The 11,508-nt window shown below is 41.0% G+C and overlaps 1 protein-coding gene across 5 annotated transcripts in view; it reads right to left on the bottom strand.

Annotated features, from left to right (window-relative positions):
• The window catches only part of RBKS (ribokinase), a 103,562-nt gene that overhangs the window by 70,602 nt on the left and 21,452 nt on the right, over nt 1-11,508 (bottom strand). For all 5 annotated transcript variants that reach the window (XM_014593128.2, XM_006162133.3, XM_006162132.3 and 2 more), the window contains exon 2: nt 6,295-6,427. In XM_014593128.2, coding sequence (XP_014448614.1) covers nt 6,295-6,306 — 12 coding nt within the window. In that variant the 5' untranslated portion in view covers nt 6,307-6,427. The remainder of the gene's footprint in view (nt 1-6,294; nt 6,428-11,508) is intronic.

Raw genomic sequence — 11,508 nt, 5'->3', positions numbered from 1 at the left:
TCTCTCTCTCTCTCTGTCTTTCTGGTGAGTGCACATGCCCTATAGCAAAAACCTCTTGGGGAAAAAAAAAAGGTAAAAGATCTAGTAGATATTTCTCCAATAAAAACATACAAAGGCCAACAGATTTATATAATACCAGAAACAAATTCTTTGTTCTCACATATTCTTCTATTAATATATCTTTCAACTCTCTCCATAAGCAATCAAGGTGGCAGATAGCTAGGAAAGTATCATTATGACAATGTTGTAGGGATTAAGGCAAGGCGATCCCTTGGTGTGGGAGGCCTGACACAAATTAGAGGATAGAAACACCCCCTTCCCCCTTTTTTCTTTTTATGAGAGATTTTTGCTATAGGGCATGCGTGCTCCCTGGAGATACAGAGAGAGACAGAGAGAAAGAAAGTAAGAACTCCCCCACCTAAGGGGGATGGCCATGCCACAATGTTTTTTTCCTGTATTCTTCTCTCAGGATTTTGGGCATGCGCACACACACGCCTGGCATGCTGGGACTCAAACCATGGTAGACTATGTGGGAGTTCAGCAACATAACCATTATGCCATCTGCTGATCTCTCTCTCCCCTTTCTTAACAGTTTTACTTAAAATTCTTTTAAAAGTGAATAAGTAAGGGAAGCCTTGATTAATGGAGAGGATAATATAAACATTAGGAAATACAGATATTAGGAAGATCTGTGACAGAGAAAGAGAAACCCAAAAACCATGCAGCTTTGTTTCCAAAATGATGCTATTGAGGAATAATAAGGCATAGAGAACTATGATACCAGGTGGGATTTCCTGTGTATTGGAGACATAACTAGAAATAGATTTCATCTTCAGTGTCACTGCATTTTTTTTGTTTGTTGTGGAGAGGTTTTTCACTACAGGGCACGTGCGCTTGCCAGAGAGACAGAGAGACAGAAAGCGAGAAATCACCCCCCAGGGGGGATAGCCACGCTGCAATCCCTTCTCCTCCATTCTCCTCTTGGGATCTTGAGCACGTATGCACACGCACCTGGCCTGATTTTAAGCCACCGGATCCGAGACTCAAACTGCAGTCAACTACATGGGAATTCAGCGACATAGCCATTATGCTAACTGCTGGTCCCAGGGTCACTGCATTCTGTAGGCTCCTGCAGTTGTATTTTAGAGGCTGCAATAATTGCCTTTCTTCTTCCTGCTCAGGGAATTACCTGATTTGCTACATCCCTTGGTGATGGTAATGGTTCTGCATTTATTCTAACAGGGATTTTCTGAAAAACCTGTTGAATTGCTTTCTAAACCCTATATGCGAAGCGGAACAAAATACTGGGCTGTCAGAAAAATCATGATGCTCTTTTTGTGCAGGTAGCAGGCCCACAAGCATGGTGAATGTCCCTAAAACCCACCAGACCTGTAAGAAGTGTGGCAAGCACCAACCTCATAAAGTGACAGTACAAAAAGGGCAAGGATTCTCTGTTTGCTCAGGGAAAGCGGCATTATGACAGGAAGCAGAGTGGCTGTGGTGGACAGACTAAGCCTATTTTCCGGAAAAAGGCAAAAACTACAAAGAAGATTGTGCTGAGGCTTGAATGTGTTGAGATCTAAGAGAATGCTGGCTGTTAAGAGCTGTAAGCATTTTGAACTGGGAGGAGATAAGAGAAAGGGCCAAGTGATCCAGTTCTAAGCCTCATCTTTTCTATTATGAAGATGACAAAATCTTGAGGTGAATGTTCACCTCATTTGATTACAGTTGGTCTGCTTGTAAGGGAATAAAGTAATCAATAAAATTCCCCTTTTGGGGAAATTTGATTCATGGTAAAAAAGAGAAAGAAAAATCATGATGCGTTTTTGCATAGAAAAATACATCATGACTTTCCCAATGACCCAATACTTTGCTTTTGCCTTCTCTGATATTCTCTGATTAAAAATAAAAATCTAATAACAAAAAAAAAAGTAATGACAGTATTGAAGATTAAGAGATCAACTCTAGCTCCATTAATTTTGTCTCTAGGTCAGGTCATGCATTACAAAATAAAAGAATAATAAAAAACCTAAGAATAGAAAGATGGTATTTTTGGGGCCAGCCTGTGGCTTAGTGGTGTCAGGTGCATGTATGCGCATGCTCCAAATCCTGTAGGGATGGAGAAATGGAGAGAGGATTGCAGCATGACCATGTCCCATTTGGGACAGAGTTTTCTTGGTCTGTCTTTCTAAGTGCACCTGCTATCTCACAATTAAAAAAGAAAAGGAGGAGGAGGAGAAGAAGATGACAATGTGATCATGTAAGCAAGCATGTGGGTTCACTGAATTATTTTTGAGACTTTATTACTGATATTATTCTGAAAAAATGGCATCTCTATTAATGATCTGGTGTAACTAAATGCCGTTCAATGTAATAATTTATAACCTGTTAAATTTATGAGAATGATATTGCCAATTGAGTTATTAGTGCCTTGAGCCTTGGGAATAATCTTTAAATGGATTTAACTCACATGGTAAAGCAATGAAAATCTGAGTCCATTTAATTTTTTTTTTTTGGGGGGGGAGAGATTTTTGCTATAGGGTGCATGTGCTTGCCAAAAAGACAGAGAGAGACAGAGAGACAGAAACGGAGAAAACACCCCCCAGGGGAGATGGCCACACCTTAATCCTTTCTCCTCCATTCTCCTCTCAGGCTCTTGGGCATGCATGCACGTGCACATATACACACAGGCCAGTTTAAGCCACCGCGTCCAGGACTCAAATGCTGATCGACTATGTGAGAGTCCAGTGACATAGCTATTACGCCAACTGCTGGTCCCCTGAGTCCATTTAAAATGGTCCTTGCTTTCATTCTGTGTTATAGAGTTGCAGATCATGTGTACAATGATTTTTCACTTTCTGTCTTTCTGTCTCTCTCTGTCTTTCTGGCAAGTGCATGCACCCTATAGCAAAAACCTCTCCAAAAACAAACAAGCAAACAAAATCCCACTGTGGGGCTAAGTATTAGATAACTAATTGGGTGAAGAGTAGATGTGTAGAACTTTCTAAATTGCTGGGTGCTGGGTCAACCCCACAGTATAGTGGTGAAGCACAGTGCATTGGGAACTGGATCCCATATGGCCGACTGCGGTTCAAATCCCGTCTCCAACAGCTTAAAAAAAATTCAGGTATGTGCGTACATGCCCCAAGTACTGCAGGATGGATGGAAATATGGAGAAAAAAAGATTGTGCTGTGATCGTGCCCCATGGAGTTGAGGTATTTTCACTCTCTCTCTCCCTCTGGAGAGCACATGTATTCTCTGGCAATAAGAAAAAAAAAATTGTACAGGTACTAACATAAACCATCATACAAAGATCAGAATAAAACAAATAGTACCTTTGCGTTAATCGACCTAACTGTAACATTTTTCAAAATATAGCCCTCTGTCTTCCATTTCTTTCACAACCATGTATATGATTTCATGATTTATTTCCCAGGTTCGGTGCCATAATTCAAAATTTTTTGTTTTGTGTGTGTGTGTTTTTTTTCTTCCCTTTGCCTCAAATTCAACAGACTTAAAGAAAAAAAAAACTAATCTCAAAATCTTAGTGTTAGATTAGATCCCAGGGGACACCCAATCTTTAATGACTGTGAATACTTCTATAAAGATTCTAAGAGAGAAGGGTTCTCAAATTCTCCTTTCAAGACTCTAGCTCTAGGGAACTAGAGCTTTCGCTGCTTCTTCCCAGGGCAGCCATTTTGGGTAGTAAACTTTCATACCAGTTCTATGCCTAGATTTTCCCAGTCAAGAAATTACATCATTCTCTTCCTTTTTTTAAAAAAAGAATTATTTTATTTAACTTTACTTATTTATTTACTTACTTATTTTAATTTTTACCAGAGAGAGAGAGAGAGAGAGAAGAAAAGTGAGAAAGCAAGCTGCCAGGTCTGGGACTCAAACTGTGGTCAGCCATGTGGAAATCCAGCACCCTTAGCTACCGTGCCACTTGCTGGCCCTATATCATTTTCTATTTTCCAAATGCTATTAAGTGAGCAACACTCCCCAACTCTTCATATCTACTTAAGTATGAAATGGGCCAGGCTGAACAACTTAAAAAAAAATGCCAGAGGGCGTGTGTGCTTGCTAGAGAGAAATAGAGAGAGGGAGAGGGGAAAAAAGCAACCCCTATGGGGCGTGGTCACACTGAAATTCCTTCTCCTCCATTTCTCCATCTTTTGGGATTTTGCCTAGGTGCCCAGTGTGTTTTGAAAACTGCCAGGTCCAAGACTCTAACTGCATTGTCAGCTATGGGATCCATCTTCCTTAACCATCAGGGTGTGGGCTTGTCCTTGGCCTAAACATTTAAATCTTCTTACAGCCCATAATTTCTAGAACACAATTAACTGGTGAATAATTATATTAATATTCAAAATCCATCAAAAGTTCAGTCTCAGAAAGTGAGCTTCTTACTTGTGTAGTAATGTGATGTTTTTGTCCAAATAGCCATGTGAAAATTATATAATGTTCATCAAAAATTGGAATAAAGCTACAGTTCATTAGCAGGTGAAGTGATAATTGTATATAGTTTATATGTCATTTAAAGATTCCTAGGGAGAGAAAAGTGCTACATGCAACAGAAAATGACATTTCACAGAAATTTTGGTAAAATCTATACAGTTCACAGGAGAATTCATTCTTTTAAATTTCTTGTATCTTTCATATCCTCTATTGTGCAGACTCAGGCTAGCTTTCCCTAAAATACAAATGAACAAACTACATTTCTTGTTATATGAGTAATGCTAGCACCTCTGAATTTCATGAAAGGAACCAGCAGGTGGCACGAAGATTAAGGCAGCTGGATCTCACATGGCCAACAGGAAGGTTTGAGTTCCAGACACGGCAGCTTGAAAAATCATGCTGGGTGCGTGTGCATGTATGCCCAAAATCCTGAGAGAAGAATGGAAGAGAGGGAATTGTGTGGTCGTCCCCCTGAGAAGTGATTTCTCACTTTCCCTCTCTCTCTGTCTCTGTCTCTGGTGAGTGCATGTTCCCTATAGTTAAACTTCTAAAAGATGCAAAATTAGAATGTTTGGTAGTGAATTTCACTCAATTTATTTTCAAATTGTTCTAGTAGGAGGCACAGGAATAGGAGTATTGTAATTTCTTTAGATGTTTAGAAACAGTACCAGGTCGAAAGATCAGTCACGTATGGTTCATTAAGACCCAGATTCCTTTTCTGATCTAATATAGAGCGTTAAAAGAAAATGACTTAGAGGTGAGTAAATTACCAGCTACTAGACTGCTTCCAAAAGCCACATTGCTGCACGAAACCTGCTAAAGACAGGATGACTCACGCTGTTGTTTACAAGCTGGACTACCGAAACCCACTGGAGTAGACAAATTCCCTCCTTTCTCACACTCCAGTTATAATAAACTCATTACATTCAGGGAATGCAGCATTAAGTTATTTGAGGACTGTTCCTTCCCAGAGGATTCAATGGCGTAGAAATGAATTTAAAGGACAGAGAGATTAGTCTCTTATGTAGAGGTTTGATGACAGTGAACTTCGAAAAGAACAGAGAACAGGTACTCAGACAAGTACGTGTCCCTGCATGCCCATTCCTGCAATAGTCACGACTGGCAAAAGGCAAAAACAACCCCAGTGTCATGAATGCATTTATTGATAGATCAAGAAACTGTGGTATACTGACAATGGAATATTAAGCCATAAAAAGGAATGAAATATGATACAAACTATAAGGTGGGTGAATCTTCAACGCACTCTGCCAAGTATAAGAAGCCAGACATAAATGCCACATATTGGGGCCAGCTGTGCAGTTTGACTCCCAGACCTGGTGGCTTAAAAAACATGCCAGGTGAGTGTGCATGCAAACCCAAAATCCTGAGAAGAGAATGAAGGAGAAGAAACTGCAGCTTGGCCACCCCCCCCAAGAGGGGTGGTTCTCTCTCTCTCTCTGCCTCTCTGGCAAGTGCATGTACTCTGTAGCAAATTTTTAAAAAATGTTAAAAAGTCACATATTATATACTGTTTTTATATGAAATATCCAAAATAGATAAATCCATAGAGAGGAAACACAGCTCTATGGTTGCTGGCTCTGGGAGGAGGAAGGAGTGGGGACAAACTGCTTAAAGGGTAAGGGTTTCCCTGGGGAATGATGGTCACACTCTGGAACTGAGTAGACATGGTGGTTGCTCAGCACTGTGACTGTACTAAATGCCACTGATTTGTTCACTTTAAAATAGTTTTTTTTTAAAGAAAAACAAAACAAAACAATAAACACAAGTCTTCAAACCAGATTCTTCCTCTAGAATCCTCTCCACTATTCACTTACCTTGCACACCATGGACGTCTGTGCTCCAAGTCTAGCAGCTTGAACACACTGGTTGGCACCTTTCCCTCCAAAGCCAATAAAAAACTTATGTCCGTGGATGGTTTCTCCAGTTTTTGGCAAACGAGAAGTAAGACTATAATTTAAACAGGAAAGAAAAAAAAATTGGTAACTGCAATGTATTTTTTTTTTAAAGAGAGATTTTTGGTATAGGGTGTGTGCACTTGCTAGAGAGACAGAAAATGAGAAATCACCCACCAGGGGGGATGGCCATGCTGCAATCCCTTCTACTCCATTCTTCTCTCAGGATCTTGGGCACACATGCACATGCGCCCAGAGTGAGTTTTAAGCCGCCAGGTCTGGGACTGGAACTGCAGTCGACTATGTGGGAGTCCAGTGACATAACCATTATGCCATCTGCTGGCCCCTTAAGGTTTTTTCAAAAGATTATTTTATTCATGACAAAAAGTATGTGCAAGAAAGAGAGAGAAAAAGAGACAGGCCCGTTGACAGGGCCTCTTCATTCCAAGATCCCCCTTCCCTGGCCCTCTAGCTCATCAGGTTCCTCATCAAGTGCGCCTGGCCTGCTTTCAGGTCAACTCAGGATCCAAACCCGTGGTTGGCCATGTGGCTTCCAGCGTTGTAATCCAGTGCATGATCCCCTGTGCCACCAAGGCCTGATTTAAATTCTTTAGGAGAGAGGGAAATTTAGGTGATGGAGTTCTGGTCTTAGCAATTGGAACTGTGAGCAGAAGCAGAGAAGGTTTACCTTTTCCTTTAAGATGCCATTCATCATTATCAAGAATGCATCTTTTATTCTTTTTGTCAGAGAGTACATGTATTCACCTGAGAGAGAGACAGAGATAGAGAGAGAGGAATAGAGGGAGGGAGAAAGCACCTCCCAACAGGTCATGGTCACGTCACAACTTCTCCATTTCTCCATCCTGTTGGGGTTTGGGGCATGCATGCATTGTATCTGGCATATTGTTCAAGCTTCCAGGGCTAGGATTTAAACTACGGTCAACCCTGTGGGATCCGGCTCCCTTAACTACTAGGCTACAGGGCTGGCCTAAGAATGCATCCTATGACAGAATTCCTCTCCCCCGGCAGCCCATTACAACAGCTCTACTTCAGATGGTATTTCCTCGTGTCTACCACTGTTTTATACCTGTAAGGGCACACTGATCCAAACACTATACACAGGGACACAAAGCAAGCACAGGGTCTAATAGCCCCAAATAAAGCAAAACCCACAAAATGTTCAGTATGTGCGGAATGCGCTGATCCCACCAGGCCCAACCACACCTGCATGTTTGCCACACATACAATCTCCCAAAATAGCTCAGTCAGTTGCTCTATAAAAGGTCCTCCTCTTTTCTGGCAGGCAGGTTATAGTACCTCGGGCTTCGCACCCCTAGGTGTTCTTGTTCAATAAACTTCCTTTTTTCTTGCGATGATCACCTCCTGAGTCTTATGCAGAATCAGAATCATGACAACATTCCCCTTTCCAATGCCCAGTACAGCGGTTTAGTCACAGTGCAATTTAATAAACAAAAGAAGTTATTAGTATGTGTTTCTGTCTAGGTTTATCTGTCACTATAACGAGAAGCAGGACAGGTACCAGGGTTCTGATAATCAAGTATAGGCCAAGAGGGCATTTTTTTATTAGGGTGCATAGGCTTGCCAGAGAGAGAGAAGGTGAGAAATCTCCCTACAGCAGGGATGGCTACACCACAATCCCTTTCCTCTTGGGAAATTCTCTGCTTGGGATTCTGGACATGCATGCACATGCACCCAGTGTATTTTTCAAGCCACCAGGTCTGGGACTCAGACCATTAAGTTAGCCATGTGGGATCCAGCTGCCTTAACTGGCTGGGCCAGGTTAAAAATCTTTAATTCAAAATTTGAAACTTTTTCAGTGCTGACATACTACAGGTAGAAAATTCCACACCTGACCTCAGTCAAAATGCTATATATAATCCTGGGAACCACCAGTTAGCGTAATGGCTATGTCACTGGACTCCCATGTAGTTGGCCGCGGTTTGTGGCTTAAAACTCACGCCGGGCGCGTGTGCTTGCGTGCCCAAGATCCCAAGAGGAGAAGGGAGGAGAAGGGATTGTGGTGTGACCATCCCCACTGGGAGGTGATTTCTTGCTTTCTGTCTCTGTCTCTCTCTGTCTGTCTGGTGAGCACATGCGCCCTACAGCGAAAACCTCTCCAAAAAAAAAAAATGCTATATATAATCCACATAAAATCATCTTCAGAATGTGTATAAGGGGTATATGAAACACATTAATTCTGTATTAGACCTGAGACCCATCCCCAAAATATCATTATGTTTATGCAAACATTCCAAAATCCAGAAAAAAAAAATGGCATTCCCAAATACTTCTGGTCCAAGCATTCCGGGTGAGGAGTACTTACCTTGTTTACTTGGTGATAGGATGGGAGTGAGATATTTAGAAGGCAGAATCAGGTTTTATTCCTTGTCCATCCTGCATAACACATCATTTAATGTGCTAACTCAGAAAGAGTTCTTATTTAAAAAAATGAATCCTACAGAGCTAAGTTCAGTTTTTAATTTTTATTATGGACAATTAATAAATTTCTTTCTTTCTTTCTTTCTTTCTTTCTTTCTTTCTTTCTTTCTTTCTTTCTTTTTCTTTCGAGAGGTTTTTGCTATAGGGTACGTGCGCTCGCCAGAAAGAGAGAGAGAGAGAGAGAGACAGAAAGTGAGAAATCACCCCCCCTGGGGGGATGGCCATGCCACAATCCCTTCTCCTCTCGGGATCTTGGGCATGCACGCACACGTGCCTGGCGTGAATTTAAGCCACTGGGTCTGGGACTTGAACCGTGGTTGACTACATGGGAGTACAGTGACATAGTCATGCTAATTGCTGGTCCCAATAAAGGTTTTTTTCTTTATTCAAAAAGGAGTATGTGCTTGCATGCTTGAGTGTGAGAGTGAGAGAAGAGTCATGAGCACTCTCTCTGGGGATGAAAAGATCTGGTCACACCATAATCTCCTTCCTCCTGTCCTCTGGCCTGTCAGATCTTGGACACTCACACTGTGCCTGCTGGGTTTCAGGCCAGCTGGGCTGGGGATTCAAACCACAGTTGCCATATGGGATCCAGCTTTCCTCAAGGGGTACATTTACTGCTTCATCATGGAGCTGGTTTATATGATAGAAATTTTCAAATACATAAGAGTAAAGAAATTAGTATATTGACTTCCCTCACCTCCATTCGCCATCACCAGATTCTGTAATTACCAACTCCTAGCCAGTCTTGTTTTAAGTCTATACCTTTATTGATTCTTGAGAGCTAAGAACTTTTACTAATAATGCTAAATGAGGCAAAAAAAAAAAAAAAAAGTAAAATGTTTGTTCCAGGGTATGCTTTTCATAACATCAAAGATGGAAGATGTGAGAAAACAAAATCTTTGAAGGATGGAAGGAAATGATTGACTTTAAAATGGAAAACAAGTCTGGGTCTATGGTCGAGTGAGGAAGATGGGCTCCGACGGCAGGAGGACTGGCTGGCTGGCTGTGAAGTGGGCTGAGGGCCAGATGGATCAGAAGGAGAGAGGACAGATGTGACTAAAGAGCGGAAAGAAGGGCCAAGAGATTAGTTTACATTGGCAAGTCAACTAAGAACCTATACTGCTCAAGTAGATTCGAAATTCATATTTATTTTTCACGTAGGTTCTGATCTATCAGAAACCAGCATCTTGCTGTGCTGGAGTAACAGAACAATGGTCAATTCTAGAGGTCACTAACAGCTTGTTTGTAATGGGACGACATTTAACTGATGTCAAGAACACAAGATTCATTTCAATAAAATCCAAGTTCAACCTGTGAACCTCCTTTATGTAGTTCTAAGAGTGTCAAGAAATTAGGCTAAACTACTTCATTCCCTAGCAGTGCACTGTCAAATATGGTTGAAATTCAAAAGAGATTCATCAATAATTTGAAAACATCCCACTCCTCCCCTTTTAAATTCTATTTTTATCTTGGATTCTAAATACATTTATAGTACTGATGAAAAAAATATACATCTAGAAGGTTCACTTTTGAAAAAGGTACTCAATCAAGAGAAAAATGGTTTTAATGTAATGTTATTATCCTGTCATTTAATTTAGCAATGACAAGTGATGATGAGATTTTGATTTGCATCAGAAATCTTAAACATTTTAGGATTCTGTTATGAAAGGCAATGATGAGTAATCTGTGTGATTGAGTAACTATGTGAATTCTTGGCTTATTGATGCTGCTACAAACAACACTCATAAGAACCTTCAAAAGAAAAAAAAAATATCAGATGAGGCTAACACCGGGCCAAATAACTTAATTAGTAAGACTGTCACAAAAGAAAACTATGACTTCCACTATATTTATATCTACATCTGGATTGCAATTCAAGTGTATTTTTTAATCAAATGTATTTTTTATTAGCAGCTGTAGGAAAATCACAAAACACATATGACTAAATGACTGTTGGGATGTATATGTCTGTTGAGGAATGGTGAAATTTGGTACTGTGTGTGTGTGTGTGTGTGTGTGTGTGTGTGTGTGTGTGTCTGAGGTGGAAGCAGATGGCTGGTATTTAAACTAACTTCTAAATAACACAAGTGCTGTATTAATTCAGCAATCATTGAAACTCTTCACTTCCTTTAGTATTTTACTATTTTCTTCTCCTTGTACATCTTTCCCTTACTTTTTTTTTTTTTTTTGTCTTTCTTCGCTTAACTAGACTTTCCCTGTATGAGGAAAGAAGGACCAAGCCTATTTCTCCATTTATCAAACCTGCCTATTACTTCCCATGAGGTTAACAGTATTTGCTGACTGATGAAAATCTTCTTAGGAGTCTCCCCTGCATAGTATCCATTCTGAATTGAGGATGTGGAGGTGTTGATTAGGAGAAGGAGATGAACAGGGATGACTGCAATTGCCTGGCCATAAAAATTCCTTGTTTTGGGACCAGCAGTTAGCGTAATGGCTATGTCGCTGGACTCCCATGTAGTCGACTGCTGTTCGAGTCCCGGACCTGGTGGCTTAAACTCACGCCGGGCACATGTGTGTGCGTGCCCAAGATCCTGAGAGGAGAATGGAGGAGAAGGGATTGCAGCGTGGCCATCCCCCCTGGGTGGGGGGTGATTTCTCACTTTCTGTCTCTCTGTCTCTGTCTGTCTGGTGAGCGCACACACCCTATAGCAA

This window comes from Tupaia chinensis, unplaced genomic scaffold, assembly GCF_000334495.1.
Source record: "Tupaia chinensis unplaced genomic scaffold, TupChi_1.0 Scaffold139757_1, whole genome shotgun sequence".
Taxonomy (NCBI): Eukaryota; Metazoa; Chordata; class Mammalia; order Scandentia; family Tupaiidae; genus Tupaia; species Tupaia belangeri.
This window is presented reverse-complemented; position numbering and strand designations above follow the sequence as displayed.